Source organism: Cynocephalus volans, chromosome 11, assembly GCF_027409185.1.
Source record: "Cynocephalus volans isolate mCynVol1 chromosome 11, mCynVol1.pri, whole genome shotgun sequence".
Taxonomy (NCBI): Eukaryota; Metazoa; Chordata; class Mammalia; order Dermoptera; family Cynocephalidae; genus Cynocephalus; species Cynocephalus volans.
In genome coordinates this window covers 12,674,964-12,690,991 of record NC_084470.1, presented here as the reverse complement: position 1 = coordinate 12,690,991, position 16,028 = coordinate 12,674,964, and the positions used below count along the sequence as shown (strand labels likewise).

The following is a 16,028-nucleotide window of genomic DNA, read 5'->3' as shown; positions in this document are numbered from 1 at the left end:
GTAAATACTGAGTTAAAAAAAAAAAAAGAAAAGAAAGAAAGGGCCGTCTTTGCCATTAATTGACACGTTACACCTCTCATCTTGCTCTAGAGGGCTGTTGGCTGGAAGCGCCGAGCTCCCCAAAACCCACAATTTCACATCTGCAAACACTGTCTTCATCCACTTGACTCCCAAGACCCGCCCACACGTGGCCAACCTTTGCGTTCCTAACGTGTCTCCCCCTTTTTTCCACCCTTCCCTCTCTCGCTCCTCCTTCCCCCTCTCTTTCCCTCCCCCGCTCCCCCCTCCCCAGGTTCGTGAGTGGAGCCCAGCCTTATATGGACTGATCGCTCGGGCAATGGCCCATTTCTTCCTCGCCACCAGCCACCACCGCGCGCCGAGCGGCCGCCGGAGCCCGAGCTGACGCCGCCTTGGCACCCCTCCTGGAGTTACAAACTAAGGCCAGGGCCCGGGCGCCCGCGCCCCGCTTCCATTTCCGCGTGCTTCCAGAGAAGACACGGGCACTGGGCAGGGCTTTCCTTTTTTCTTTTTTTTTTTTTTTTCTTTCTTTTTCTTTCTTTTTCTTCCTTCCCCTCCCACTGTTTCTTTTTAAAAAAATAATAATAATAATAATTATCCCCGATCATTAAAGCCCACCCCTCTCCCCTCCCCCAACCCCTCTCCTCCAAACCCACCCCCACCCCACCCCCAGCCCGCCGGGGCTGGGGCGCGCCACGAATTCATCAACTGAATCTACAACTTTGAGGCATACATAGCGGGGTCCCAAACCATGTCGCTGACCAACACAAAGACAGGGTTTTCGGTCAAGGACATCTTGGACCTGCCGGACACCAACGACGAGGAGGGCTCGGTGGCCGACGGGCCCGAGGAGGAGAACGAGGCACCCGAGCCCGCCAAGAGGGCCGGGCCGCTGGGGCAGGGCGCCCTGGACGCGGTGCAGAGCCTGCCCCTGAAGAACCCCTTCTACGACAGCAGCGACAACCCGTACACGCGGTGGCTGGCCAGCACCGAGGGCCTCCAGTACTCCCGTAAGTAGCGAAACTCGGCTGCCTCCATTTCTGCGGCGTAGCCTGAGCTGGACTCTGGGAGTGAAGGGGAAGAGACCACTGAAGCCCGGATGCCACCCCGGGTCCCTAGAAAGATGGTAACACTTGTTTAGGACAGTCAAGCCCCCCTAGTCCTGGAAAAAAAAAAAAAAAAGACTTGGTCTTAGAATTTTTTTTTTTCTTTTTTTCCAACGCGAGAAATTAAGGAGAAAGAGGGAGAAGAAAAATACCCCCCGAGGGCTGGTTACAGATGCCAACCGCGGACTGATGGCTCCGGCCGGTGCCCTCCCCGCGTGACCGCGGCCGCCCGGAGGGACTGGCCTGGCGCACTGTGCTAGCCCGCGGGCCTCCTCCGGAGACGGGCGTGGGTGGGGAGGCTTCGAGCAGCCCGGGTATAAATAGCTCCCCCTGCCCCCTGCGCGATCATAGAGAACGCATTGTGCGGTGACGGGGGTGCCCAGAAAGCCAGAACGCAGGCATGAAAGCCCCCAAAAACCTGCCTTAAATGGTAGAGCCGATCAATGCCAGAATTGTGGGGTTTTTCTTTTAAAAATCTGCCCACGTCCCTTCAGAGAGGAAACCGCTTAAGGGGGCCGGAGCCCTTAACCCGCGATGATCTTTCGCGCGCCACTCGCCCCACATTCGCACCCACGCCCTGCGAAACCCTAGAAACGCAAGCTCTGAGCCCGCAGTCCTGCCGATTCTCCTCCCTAACCCGGGAGACCCCAGCGGCTTCGCCAGGCGTGGAGCAGGGCAGGGGTCATGGCGAAGCCCGCAGGGTCGAGCCGCCCGGCGCCGAGGGCTAGTGGCGCACGAAGCGTCCGGGGTGCTCTGAGTCTGGCCCGGACTCTGCGCGGCCTCCAGGCGCCTGACGCGCTTCTCTCTCCCCACAGTGCACGGGCTGGCGGCCGGCGCGCCCCCCCAGGACTCAAGCTCCAAGTCCCCAGAACCCTCGGCCGACGAGTCACCGGACAATGACAAGGAGACCCCGGGTGGCGGGGGGGACGCAGGCAAGAAGCGGAAGCGCCGCGTGCTCTTCTCCAAGGCGCAGACCTACGAGCTGGAGCGGCGCTTCCGGCAGCAGCGGTACCTGTCGGCGCCCGAGCGCGAGCACCTGGCCAGCCTGATCCGCCTCACGCCCACGCAGGTCAAGATCTGGTTCCAGAACCACCGCTACAAGATGAAGCGCGCCCGGGCCGAGAAAGGTATGGAGGTGACGCCCTTGCCCTCGCCGCGCCGGGTGGCCGTGCCCGTCTTGGTCAGGGATGGCAAACCGTGCCACGCGCTCAAAGCCCAGGACCTGGCAGCCGCCACCTTCCAGGCGGGCATCCCCTTTTCGGCCTACAGCGCACAGTCGCTGCAGCACATGCAGTACAACGCCCAGTACAGCTCTGCCGGCGCCCCTCAGTACCCGACAGCACACCCCCTGGTGCAGGCCCAGCAGTGGACTTGGTGAGCGCCGCCCCTCTGAGACTCCGGGCCCCGGGCCCAGGCCCCACCCCGGCGGCGGCGGCGGCGGCGGCGGCGAGGAGGCCTCGGTCCTTAGGGTGGTTATTATTATGATTATTATTATTGTCGTTCTTACGAATCCGAGGTGACTTGGCTCTGCCGGGGAGGCTGTGGGAGGTGGCCTGCGGCTCCTTGGAGCGGCAGGTTCCATGCACCCGGCTCTGCCCCCGTCCCTCTCCTTTGGAACCTTTGGAGAGGGCTGAACTGTGAGCCTGTTTACAGAATGTTTGCGCAGCTTCGCTTCTTGGCCTCTCCCTGGGGGGACTAAACCGTCTCAGCGTTAACGTCCTCACTTAAAAAGGAAAAAAGACCAAGCCCCCCCCCCCAGCTCCGCTTTCGTGAATTTTGTAAAATATGTTTGTGTGAGTAGCGATATTGTGAGCTGTCTTCTTCTAAAGCAAGTGGAGAACACTTTAAACATATAGAGGATTTTTCTTCTTTTTTTTTTTTTAATAAGAAAATGATAAATATTTATGGCCATGTAAACGTTCTGACAACTGGTGGCAGATTTCGCTTTTCGTTGTAAATATTGGTGGTTCTTGTTGCCAACATGACCTTGAGGATGGGCCTGGTCCCCTCGGGGCCCGACTCCTTCCTTTGTGGTTTGTTTTGGTTTGGTTCTGTTTGGGTTACCCCCGCTTTCTTTTCTTTTTTGATTTTGTTCAGTGCAAACATTTCTCAAATATGAAAAAGGATAAAAAAAATGTGTAAGCGAGAAGCCCCCTGCCCCATGTCCCGGGTTCTGAGCCCCAGAACGTGGAGCTCAGCGGTTCCGCGCGGTTCCCCAAGAGCGCCGGGCGCTGCGACCTTTCAATTTTTTAAATAAGAATTTTAATAAAAATCCTGTGTTTAAAAAAAAAGAAAAAGAAAACGCCAGGTCCTCCTGTTTGTCTGACTTTGTCGCCCTGGGCGGGGGCTGGAGGCCTCGGGTAAGGAGCCGGGCCCGGCTGCAGGCCGCGCTGCTGCCGGCCCTGGCGCCTCCTCCCCGGGCGTGGAGGCCGGGGGCGCGGGGGGCGTCGACAGGCTCCCGGGACGCAGGTTTCCTCGGACTGACGCGCCGGACCCGGCTCCAGGGCGTCAGCCGGGGTCGCCCGCCCTCCCCCGGGTCTCTCTCTCGGCCTCTAGGGCAGTCTGAACCGCTGGCGGCCGCGGCCCGGCTTCGGGAGGAAAAGTGACTTTGGGAAACTCAAAGGCCAGGAGGGCAAGACCCCCTCGCTGGCCCAAATCTACGAGTGACTCGTTCAGCCTAAGAAGCTGTGGAAGCCACTGCACTAGATGACTTTCACTGTGTGCCTTTGACTTACCTTGCGCTAAGAAAGGGGTTGGGGGTGTCTGAGGTTGGCACGGGTCGGCTTTCTCTCCATCCCCATCCCCTTTTCAACATCTGCGGGCCGGTGGCAGTCGCCGAGAGGGCTCCGAGGTCTGGACGCGGGGCCGGGGGCGGGCAGGGGACAGGGCTCTCGATGCTTTGGTTCTAGGGGGTCTCTGGTCATCCCGGTGAACGGAGCCTCTCCCCCTCCCTGCCGTCCCCGTTCGTCCCGGGTTTCCAGCCCTGTCCCACCCCCACCCCGCGGCTGGATCCGTGGTCCTCCCCTCCCAGGGTTGGGCGGTGCGCGGTACCCTCAGGCTAGCCCTCGGGCATGGGGCCCAACGGATGGTTAGTAAAGGTTTGGGGTGGGGTGGAGTGCCCCCACCTCCAGAGCTGGGGTGCGGCGAGCGGGAAGTGGACAAACAGCCCCTGGCCTGCCCCGGGGAGGGCACAGCTATCCCTCCCCAGTACGATAACTGATTCCACCACCCCACCCCCCCCTTGTCGCAGGGAGCCGATCGATCTCCTTCACGGATGCTGGCGCACACTTGTCCGCACGGGGGAGCGTCTCGGAGGGCCGGGCAGACCGGGGGGTGCGCCTTTCTCTTCTATCTCGTGGATTTCCGAAAATACCCGGGGCTCTGTGGCTCAGCGGGCGCTCTGAGATGCCGGGAGATGGAAAGTCAGCCCCTTTGGAAATGTCATCTCTTGTTCTCTCTGGAGCTCCACCGTCAAGGCCTGGGGGACGGGGGAGGGGGGCAAGCCTGGCAAAGGGAGCCGTCCCAGCTGACTTTCTCGCTCCCTCTAGTTGACAGTCAGATCTAATTCAGTATCTAAAGCAAATATGATTATCCGTGTGACCAAATCTACGCGTCAATAGCACTCAGCGCAACACGCCCAGGGACGTGATTACACTTTATTCCCGTGTTGCGTACCCGCCCCTGGATAATTGAGGGTGCTGGAGTCTTTCTAATGTCCCCCTAAAGGTCCCTTCCCATCTCCAGGTTCATCCGCGAGAAGGGGGGAGGTTTCCTAAATGTTGAAAAGTCTCCCTTTGTTCTCCACACTAGCTTGGAAGCTTTTGGGGTTTTATGTCTTGCTGTTTGGAAAGGCCGGAGAATTTCCCCCAAATGGTTTGTTCTGCAATAATCGAAAGCCCAACATGCCCTGGTACCACCCATCCAACATCCACTTGCAATTTCCCCTGACCCTGGAATCCGGAGGGAAAGGAGATGAAGGTTCCCAATCTCTTGGGAAGGGGCTGTCAGGAGGCCTGAGGCGCAGCCCTGTAGATCGAGTGGATTTGGACTGTTTCAGGCCCCACGGCTTCTGGAGCCCCCCAGCTCTCTAAGGAGGAAGGAGGAGGCTTGGAAGGTCCAAACTGCGTGCGGGTAGCGGGCGCCTTTGGGGCGGTGGCCAGGCCTGCGGGCCTGCAGCCTGGGTGTGCGCTGGCGCGGCCGGGAGCCGGGGAGGTCGGCCCGGCGCCCGCCTCTCTCTGTCCTCGGGTCCCCATGGAGTCAATAAAAGCACCCGCGGAGCCCTGTGTGGCCCTAACCCCAGCGCCCTGGGAGCGCACCCGGCGCAGGGCCCGCTTCGGCAGTCTATCTTCGCCCAATCTACAGCGGGCCGCACAAAACCGCACAATGGGGAAGCTGGGAGCCGGAGATGTTAGAGGCGTGCATATTAAGAAAGGACAGAGAAAGGATCGCTGGGGACAGAGAGAAGGGAAGAGGGAGAAGGCCCCCCCCCCCCCCGCACCATTCAGCGCGCTTATCGCGGGCAGTGAATCCCGGAGTCAGGCAGAAGTCTCCTTGGGGTTTTGTTGGGCCTGTCACTGGGTCCCTTTGTCATCCGCGGGCTCCATGCTGGATTCCATATGGCCAGCTGGGCCGAGGGAGCGCGAGGAGGGACCCGCACAAAACCCAAATTGTGTCCGGCTTTCAAACCCTGTATTGTTGTCTGTGAAAGGAAGACGCATTAAAAATTCGTGCTATATCTATTGGGGAGGAGGCTGGAGGAGGGGAAAAAGCCACCCCTGTCTTTGATGGCTTCAGAGGGCGCTTGCCCCGCCTAGGCTCCGTGACACACTGAGAGCTGGATTTCTCTCTCTCTGTCCCCGCACCCCTCCCCTCCCCATCACTATCATCACCACCATCACCACCACCGCCACCGAATATTGGCTCTGACGCTAGGGCCTGGGTCTGCGAACCACGCGCCTTCAGAGTTTGGGATCATTGCGCGCACTGTGCGCGCTCCTGTTTGTGGGAGCTGGCAGCTAGGTGTCTCCTACCGGGAAGCCCCGCGTCGAAGCCACCGGACCAGCCCGGGGCTCGGAGGCAACCCGGGGAGCCCAGGGCCTGGGTGATGTTCCTTCCCCCATGGGCTGCGCGGCTCCAGGGTAGATGAATGAAAATCCATGCCCTTGTTCTTGCATCGGACGCCCTCGCACACGGAGCTGCCCTTACGCTCAACGCAAGAAGGGCTCTGAGAGGCCGAGGGCCCAGCTCAGTGCTGGGCCCAGCTCGATTTCAGCCACTACCCATTCCAAGGTCACACTGGGCATGGCCGGACCACTGGGTTACCAGACCCTGGCAGCTAAGGGGCACCCGTTCATTTGAATTACGCGCGGAGATCCCACCTGCACCTCAGTGCGACGGGAAAACAGGCCAGAAACTTCCTCCAGCAGCCTCCCTCTCCCCGTGTTGGAAGGAGAGACTGACCCTTTAATTCTCACTGTCTCCTGCATCATTTTTGTTTGCAAAATCCAGTAACAAGGAGACAGAGCAGGGCTTCCAAGGAATTTGCCCATGTTTGCCTCCCCTACACGGTCCGAGTTGGCCCGGGACAGTCGGAGATCATTTGGGTCATGCCTTCTCCTCCGTAGTCGCCAGGTGAAAACTCCCATAAGCAACCCCCAAGTAAACAGCACGTGCTAAACCAAAAAGAGTTCATGCTCAGCGCTGTGGAAATAAAAATGGAAACCAGACGTGTCCCCCTTGGACAGGGTCGCTCAGCCCTTACTGAGCACAACTGAGTCGGTGGAAATGCCAGCCAATCCGAAACTTGCGTGCCATTCCCATTTTTCCCGTTTAGTACGACTGTCATAGTTAGCAGAATCGATAACTTGATAAGAGCGCGAACCGCCTTCTCAACGCCCCCCACCCCAGCCAGGGAAATAACTTATTTCCTTACCTATTGACTGTTGGGCTTAGTGGAGACCTGGTTTGGATTTCTCGAGCCTTTTCAAGAGCCTGGTCATTGAAACGCTAATCCAATATTTACCGAGCATAAGGACAGTTCTCAGACGTATTTATTAAGGCCCATGGCTAAGTGATGACTTGGACCGAAGACAAAGGCCGCGGGAGGGGGCGTCGAAGCTCAGAACTAGGAAGCCAGGCGCAAACTTGGAGACGCTGAGGTCCCCCTCCCGGTGCTTAAGTGGCGTGTGGCTTAGATATTGTGTTGGGTGGTATTTCAGGAAATATGTACTTGTGGCTTCCTGAGAGGCCAGGCGCAGTGACACTCTAAACCGTGTCGATATATCATCTTTTATCCAGGATCTGCAAATAAACCCCTGATCCCCCCTGGCACATTATAGCAGCCGCTATCTCGCCAAGGAAGCGATCTGAGTTTTATTGCTTTCACCAGCGCCCCAACACACACCCACACCCGCGCGCGCGCGCCCTCTCCTCTCCCACCCTGTCTGGTTTGCAAAGTCTCTCTATTTTTTTTTTTTTTTTTCCCTCCCGGGGCATCGTTATTCATAAATAGGCGAACAGGCCTCAGCGCCGCCATCCGAGCAAGTGGGGAAATGCGAGCCCTCCGGCCTCCTCCAGGCGCGCGGAACCCGCGTCCGCTCCACGCGCCGCCTCCGGCCCCGAAACTCGTGTTTACCGCGCGCCGCCGCCGCCAGGAGGCGCCCGAGCTCCGCGCTCCAGCGCGTCCCTGAACACCCGGCCTAGTCCCGGGAGACCGCGGGAGGCAGGCCGGCTCCCCAGGTCCCTGGCTGCATATGCAGAAAGAGGCCCCGAGTCCGAGCCCAGTGAGGGGGCCTCGGAAGAGAGACTGCGGCGGGAGTCCCCCGCTCCACCCTCCTTTGCGGGCGTACGGGCGGCATGGAAAGTGCGCGTCACAGGGGCCGTCTGCATTTGTGGACACTCCTTTCCTGCGGTTGTAATGTTTTCCCCACCCTTCTCCCTCCATTTATGTGCCATCTCGCTTCCCCGCCCCAGTTTTTATCATGTTTGGGCACAAACAACAGCAAACGGGTCCTACGGGGCAAGAGCGCGCTGGCCCGTGGGAGGGCTCCACGCGGAGCACCAGGGAGCGGTCTCCGAGCTCTCAGGTCCCCGCGCATGGACGTCGCGGAGTCACTCTGCAGGTGAACCCGAAGTGGGCAGTTCTGTAAGGGTGCGGTGACCGGGTGCCACGCTGACGGAGCGATGCTTCAGAGGGGTTTGCGGGGAGGGTGGGGTGGGAAGGGGGTACTAGAAACAAGAGACCCTCACCTTCCGCCCACCATGGAGTCGGGGCTCCAGCTACCCCTGTTCATCCTGAATTCCCATCAGGCGAGGGTGCGACTGGAAGCGAAGAAGGCGTTTGGAGAAGCCCTCCTGCACCTTGCGCCTTTCCCGGGACACGGCGAGCGGTGCAGTGGCGCCTCCTGGCCACCAGGAGGAGACGCCGAGTCCGCGCCGGGCTACGGGTCTAGGCTCCGCAGGTAAGAGCAACTCAGGTAACCCGACTCTGGGACGAGGACTTGACTGGGATGCGTGGCTATCTGGGAATGGAAAAGACATGGGAGTGGTCACGCATCTTGCCTACACCCACGCCCTGGTGCCTTTTGGAGAGGCTGGGTGCGTGGCAGAGTACCAGGGGCGGAGAGGGTTACGTTCCTGAATGCCTGCCTTCTCCAGTCCCCAAAAAAGGGCCTGCAATTCCCGCTTGTTTCGTTGATTGTTCGGTGGGACTGTCTCCCGTCAAAGGCATTCGTGGCTCCAAACATGGATCCCTTTACTTTCTTGAGTCCCCGCTTCAAAACCAGCCGGTGGCTGTCAGGTTAGGGGAGTCTGCAGTGCCCAAGCTGTCCGCGGGGTGGCGTGATTGGATAAGAAAAGATTTCCCCGTCGGGCACTGTCCTGGGTCACCGAGCGCAGCTAGGACACCTGCAGGATTGCAGAGATGCCTCGGTGAGCTGTCCTTTACACCAGGGCTGCAATCCCCGAAGAATTAAAACTCTGCCCTTGTAGCTGGCGCCTAGAGTGTGACGAAGAGGCTCAAGGCGGCCATCCCAGGCCAACCACTTCCCTCCCTCCCCAGGCTGCTGATGTAACTGCCACCACCTCCAGGACAGAGCATTTTCATCAGCCGAAAATGTTCCTTTCCGCCACAATAACGTGCTTTTTGTTCTAATAAAATCGTAAATTAAAACTTACAAAAAGCCTCAGACGAAAACTCCTGTCCCTTTCATTGCTGCTTGTTTTCATCTGTGGTATTTTTGCCACAAAGAAAGCCACAGGTCTCTGACCCTCGCCCCCATACCTGAAGATGACGACAGCCACCGCCACTTACTGAGTATCTACTATGGCCAGGCACCTGCTGGGCTCTTCTCCTCCATCCGTTCATGAGATTCTCATGCCCAATCTGCCCTTCTACAGACGGGGAGGCTGAGTTTCAGAGATTAAGCACCCTGCTCCTGTGAACAGGGCAGTGTTCTCACAAAGAAAACAGTCCTGGGAGTGGAGGTGGGACCTACCAGTGTGTCCCATCCTATTTCAGGAGAAGAGTGGGGCAGGGGCAGGGGCAGGAGGACAAAGACTCCCTCCCGTTCTGCAGAAAGCAGCTGGGTGGCAGGCTTCTCCACGGGGCACGGGCCTGCCAGCTCTCCACCAGCAGTGCGTGCTCAGGTCTCACTGGCTGGTCAAGGCTATGCCACCCCTGACATCCTCTAAGAAGCCTGCACGCCAGCGCCTCCACTGGGTGCCATGTGGCCATCCTGGGCCAGCAAGTTTCCTCAGAGAATTGAGGGGGAATGGGCTGGGGGGTCCGCCTGGGGGTACACTCTGAGCCTGTTCTTACTCCTGGGTCCATTGTCTTCCATGTCCCTGGTTTTGATGACATAAGCAACTTTCCTTTCCCCCCAGGATGGCAGAAGGTATAAGGAAAACAGATTTTCAACTCCCAATCGATCTGATCTCTTTAATTAAATGATTGTTTGTCTTTTACCTAATGGGGGAGGAGGGGATAAGTTAACCTGTTCTTCTGGGCTCACTAATCTGAGAGATTTGCAAGAAATGTTAAAAAGAATGTTACTTAAGTACTTACTTCCAGACCTCTCCACAGTTCTTTAACTCTGCTAGCTACAGAATGAAAGAAGTGCCTCATCAATGTCGGTAGGGGCAGCTGAACAGTATAAAATGAATGTAAAAAGGGGGAAAGTTAGATTTATAACATAAAGCCAAGGACTCAGCTTTTCGTGTCTGTGATAGAGGATCAGACACCTGACACTGACCACAGGCACCTTTCAGAAACCGCCAGTCTCTCTCAACCAAGGAACACGGCCAGCTCCTCCAAGCGTGAAAAGCCATGGCTGAAGACCCGCCACTGTGGCTGTCTGGAGAGGAGGATGTGCAGGCCGCGGGCTGCAGCACTGTGCCCACAGCCCCTGGGCACTGCCTCTACCATGTGCTGGCTTCCTACTGTCGTCACCTGCAAGTCTCTGCCTGGAAGAGGAACAGGAGGGTGCTAGACCCCTGGCACAGGTGGCAAGTGCTGGGAAGTTCATGGACTTCAACCCATTTCAGGTGGATGTTCCTGGATAAACAGGCCCAGCTTCCTGGTCCCAGGCAGAACAACCCTGAGACATGTTCTCCACCCTCTCCTAGAGTCTCCAGTGGATGGAGCCCACTCGCCCTCACTGGCAATCTGGCTTCTTCCCTCCTCTGTCCCACTCCTCCACTCCTTTGTCGGTCCTTTCTGGGACCCTCTCCCTAATTACTACTTGCACATGAATCCTTTTCTCAGTGTCTGCATCTCGGGGAGCCCAAAGATACAGATACCTGAGGTCTCTTCTGTTTCATCCTGGACATGGTATTGGTCTGTCAGAGGTCATCTGTGACCTAATGGCCCATCTCAATGGCCACTTCCCCATGTGTTCCTTGGGAATGTCCACCACTGTTCTAATTAGAGTTTGGTTGGCAAGGAAAAAGTGAGCCCAGGCAACTGTGTAACAAGGGACATGGAGACTAACCAGCAGCTGGCCAGTCACTCTGGCTCCCCATGTTCAAGCCTCAACATACAGGCACATCTGGAACTATGGCTCTTGTTGTCTCAGGACCCATCCTCAAGGCCAGTGACTTGCTCTTTTCCCACCATAAAGGAGCTCTCAGCTTCTCTGAGCCCAGCTCACATCCCTGCCTCCTAAGACGGAGAGTCATGATGGGGTCAGGGAGGCACGCGCCACCTTGCCAAGCTCCCATTGGTCAGGTTTGAGGTCCAAAACACCTAATGGGCAGGTGGCTTCTCTAAGTCCAGCCTGCATGGTTACTTTTGACTCAGACACACAGGACACAGAGACACATGACACAGGCACAGAGTGTAACAACCCCATGCAGATAGAGCCACTCTCATTTCTCAGAAGAGGCTATGGAGATGGAGTGTCATGGGCTGAATTGTTTCCCCTAAATTTCACATATTGAAGTTGTAAGCCCTGGTATCTTAGAATGTGACTGTATTAGAGGTAACTGAGTTAAAATGAGGTTGTTATGGTGGGCCCTAATCAAATGTGACCAGTGTCCTTATAAGAAGAAGAAAATGGGACCCAGAGGGAAGACGAGGTAGAGACACAGGGAGAAAATGGCCATCTACAAGCTGAGGAGAGAAGCCTCAGAACAAACCAACCCTCCCAACACCTTGTTCTCAGACTTCCAGAACTGTGAGAAAATAGATTTCTGTTCCTTCAGCCACCCAGTCTGTGGTACTTGGTTACAGCAGCCCCCGCAGACTGACACACACAGGCACGTAGAGTTCTCCCTTGACTTTGTCTTTGCTTTAGACTTTTTTTTTTTCCTTAAGCCTAAGTGCTATTTATTGAAAAGAGCAGAGAAGATAAAGGACAGGCCCTATAGGGACAGGATGGAACAAAACAAGCTGCCTCCTATTCACCGTGTACCTTCATTGCTGCACTGGGCCATCGTGCTGCCAACAAGCATCTAGAAGAGGCACCAGACTGCAACTGGGCAGCAGCTCCTTTCTACAAAGCCTCAAAAGGGCGCAGGAAAACCCTCAGATTTCGGAAATCACGCAGGCACATGAGCCCAAATATACAGTTCTGATCTAAGACATCACGGATGAGGAAATCCACAAACCATGAGAATTTCCCCAGGAGCAGGGGGAATTGTCTCAGCAGCCCAGGGAGCTGTTCCAAATACCGAGGCTTCAGTTTTTCATGGTCGGGTGCAGCAGAGCCGCATCCGTTGCATGTGGAAGTCTGTGATGTCCGCTGGAATCTTTCCTCCTTCAGTGTCATCACACTGAAGGGCTGTGCTGTGAGCGGTGGCATGCAGGATGGCATTGTGCTTGGTGATCTTGTTCCTCCCATCCACAGGGTAGGGCGGATCAGGAAAGTCCAGGTCCAGCTTGGTTTTCACATCCAGCCATTGGCTGTGGACAGGAGCTTCCCGCACGTGTAACACTTCTCCTCCCAGGATGTACCTGTGACTCCAGGAGCAGGAGGGTGGCGTGCACCAGCTCACTAACATCCTGGTGGCCCACACCCATAGTCAACTTGGGCGACATGGTGACGCTTCTGTGCCTTTGAGGATGGGTACCTTAGATATGTGTATCCTGAATCCCACCTTGTCCTTTTCTCTAGGTTGAAACAGCCATTTCTCAAGTTCTAATCTGATGCAGTCCTATTCTTCCTTTTCTTATGGTGAGAGACTGGGTGTTTCTCTCAGTCTCCTGTGTACTCTAGGCATGTGGGGCCAGCATTTCCTTGAGCCATTCAGGGACTCAGAGCCACATTGTCCCAAGTCCACCTAACTCCAAGGGTACCCCATAGAACCAATATTCTATTTCCTAATTTTCCAGGTCTTGCAGGACCACAGTGTGTGCATGAAAAGCCTGCTCTGAGCCAGACAGCTTCTGCTGGAGTGTTAATGAGATGGAATAAGAGTGGATGATGAATCCCTAAATAGGTGGACTCCAGAACCAAAAGTGTTCTCCAGAGAATCTCTCATGTTTCTGAGTCAGATGTAGCAGAGAATGTAATTCTGCACAGGAAGGGAGCTCAAACTCCAACAGGAAAAGCCCCAAGGGGCAAGGCTGTGTCCCAGCAGAGCTGGAAGGGTTTGGAGCAATGGACAAGCTCCCTGTGTCTGCTTGATCCACCTACAGCCGATTTAATGTGGGTGAGTTACATTCATTCTTGTCGCCCCAGGACCTGGATCACAGTTTCTCAAACTTTGGGGTACAAATGAATCACCTGGGGTTTAGAATGCAGATTCTGACTCAGCAGCCCTGAAATTCTGCATTTCTGACAAGCTCCTAGGAGATGCAGATGCCGCTGGTGCAGGACCCCCTTTCAAGAGCAAGGGTCGAGATGGCAACTCCAAATATCTTATCAGCCATGACCTCATCAGTAGGAAGCCTGTTAGAATGACTGCCACCTCAAAACAAGGGTGGAGAGCCTTTTAAGAAATGGTCCTTGAGTCATTTGGGAAATAAACCAAGAGCCATCTGAGTAAAAAGTAATCCAAAGAAATATGTTGACTATAGAGCCAGAAAAAAATCTCACTATAATCTTGTAACCACTCCTTCCCCAAGTTTTCCAGATGAGGAAACTGAGGCCCAATGAGAAACAATGTGCCCCAGGTCATACAGCCAGGTGGCCCACAGCAGAGAAGGGAGACTTGTAGCTAGTTCTCCCTGCTCCCGTCGCAATGCACTTCCCACAAGGACTCCCTGCTACAGAAACATAGTAAACGCTGAACTTAATTATCTTTAAAATTAAGACCCTGTGACCATCATAAATATTTACAAACCATGAGAAGAAGCCTGTACCAAAGATTGGAAGATGGCTTGGGTTCATGTGTAATCTGGGACAAATTAGTTACTTACATTTTCTGAGCCTGTTTCCCTGCCAGTCAAAAAAAAAGAAAAGGACATACCCGCCCTTCCTAATTCAAAAGGCTTCACCAGGAGGTGATATGTTGAACCATTTGAAAATGGAGCCGAACTCACAGCAGGAATCACCCACACCCAGGACTTCAGGGAGGTGAGGCAGGAGGGGGTCAGACATTCAGAGGTGAGTGAGCATGGGAGTCCCAGGGGGTGAGGGGAGAAGAGGAGGAAGCCAGAGGGACAGGGACAGGCTCAGGCGAGGCTCTGAAGGGAGCAGGTAACAAGGTGAAGGATTCAAGGCACACAGCGCATGGTGATGGACGTGGACTTCATCTGTCTCTCCAACATGGCAGCTCCTGGCCACATACGGATATCAAGTGCGGAAAATGTGGCTAGTGTGACTGAGGAACTGACTTTTAAAATTTATTTAATTTGTATTAATTTAAATTGAAATAACCACATGCAGCCAGTGGCTCCCATATTGGATAGTGAAGATCTAGATCAGACTCAACGTTTGTTTGGAGCTGTAAAAGGAAAAGTACGGGTCACTTCCTCCCTGTAAAATGCTAATTAACATCATTGCAAGCCCTTCAGCTGCTCTTACGAAACCTTCAGCTCACTCTGAAATAAACAGCCACAGTAGCAAAGATTGGGGGACGGGGGGAGAGGGGGGATGTTCATTTAGCCCTTCACACACGCTGTGACTTCCATCACAACTGCCTCAGGCTGGATCAAATCCCGTAAATAATAAAGAAATTTTTTAAAAAATTTCTGTGAGTCTGGGTTGATTCCTTACTACATATCTGGCTGGGTCTGGGGTGGGTAGGGGGAGCGGAGCACTCAGAAATGCCCACTATTGCTCAGCTGGAGGAAGGAAAGCAGCCACCTTCCTGAGTCCTTAACCTTTGTTGTACCAAGGACCCCTTTGACAGGCTGAAGAATCCCATGGAACCCTTATCAGAAGAATGAATCTAGGTTATAAAGGAAATTAGGTTGAAATATAATTCTACCCTTTGGGAATGAGAGACTGCAGATTAAGAGCTCCTACCTTACGTAGAGTGCCAGAGTCCCTTTGCTTAGGCACTCCTGCTCCCTCCCCCAGTGGCGGCCCCCTTTGCCAATTCAGGATGAATCGGGCAAGAGGACCAACCAGGACCTGTCTTCTTTCCTGGGAGGTGTGCTACTACTGGAAGGCAGAAGGACTGCCCTCTGAGTATCAGAAGTCACATGGACTACAACATGGAGAGACAGTGGGAGAGACAGTATTGGAGGGCAGTGATGCCCCAAGGTAGGATTTTGGCCTTGATGGACATATAGGCCAGATGAGGGGCCAAGAGATGGGCTGCAGTGTTTGCACTTAGGTTAACCCTTACCCACTCCCATTTCACTCCTTTCTGTGGGCATAATGACATTTTGTAAAATTAGGCATGATATCAGCAACAGGAGAAAATAATTTAACAAGGCAAATTGAAATGCCACTCTTGATGCAAACACCCTGATCCCATGCAATTAGACAAAGCATTTATGAACCTCGTCAGGCACCCTCCCCAACCCTGCTGGTTGGAATGAAAGGCTCTAATGGAGACCTGGTTGATCAGGCTAGAGAGGCTGCATGAGTGCACAGGGGTGCTGAAACAAAGATCGCAGCAGGGCTAATTAATCAAATGGGGAAACAGGATAAATATACATCTTGCAGCAGTAACCTTCTGCAGAGGGTGCGGAATAAACAGGGCAATCCATGCTTGTCTGAATCCTTACTTTTAATGACCTCAAAGTTGGAGGATCATGCTCTGATTTGAGTTCAACTGTGTGGCTGAAAAGTAGGAAAAGACAATGGTAATGAATGCTTTAATAATGATCCTGGAATAATAAGCTGGTAACATTACATCTGACAGGAATTTATCCATTCTTAGATTGTTTTTTTTTTCTTTTTCTTCTCCCAACATTTAATAGTATGCACATTTATGCCACCGTGTAACCTTCATGGATTCTGACATAGCTGATCTTAAAAGCAAATTTGTTTCTTTAAACATTCTGACACC

General features: G+C 54.8%; 1 protein-coding gene and 1 pseudogene across 1 annotated transcript; one reads left to right on the top strand and one right to left on the bottom strand.

Moving 5' to 3' along the window:
- Positions 1–769: 769 nt before the first annotated feature.
- NKX2-2 (NK2 homeobox 2) lies at positions 770–2,502 on the top strand. The gene is made up of 2 exons (XM_063115363.1): positions 770–1,028; positions 1,940–2,502. Exons 1-2 carry the CDS (start codon positions 770–772, stop codon positions 2,500–2,502), a joined length of 822 nt encoding a protein of 273 aa, XP_062971433.1.
- Positions 2,503–12,115: 9,613 nt separating this feature from the next.
- LOC134391336 (glutathione S-transferase Mu 3-like) lies at positions 12,116–12,660 on the bottom strand (annotated as a pseudogene).
- Between the last annotated feature and the right edge of the window lie 3,368 nt (positions 12,661–16,028).

Bases quoted from the DNA above. Each gene is read 5' to 3' on its own strand.
- NKX2-2 (XM_063115363.1), top strand. From the start codon at position 770: ATGTCGCTGACCAACACAAAGACAGGGTTTTCGGTCAAGGACATCTTG. The intron at 1,029-1,939 runs GTAAGTAGCGAA...CTCTCCCCACAG, and splicing joins CGAGGGCCTCCAGTACTCCC to TGCACGGGCTGGCGGCCGGC.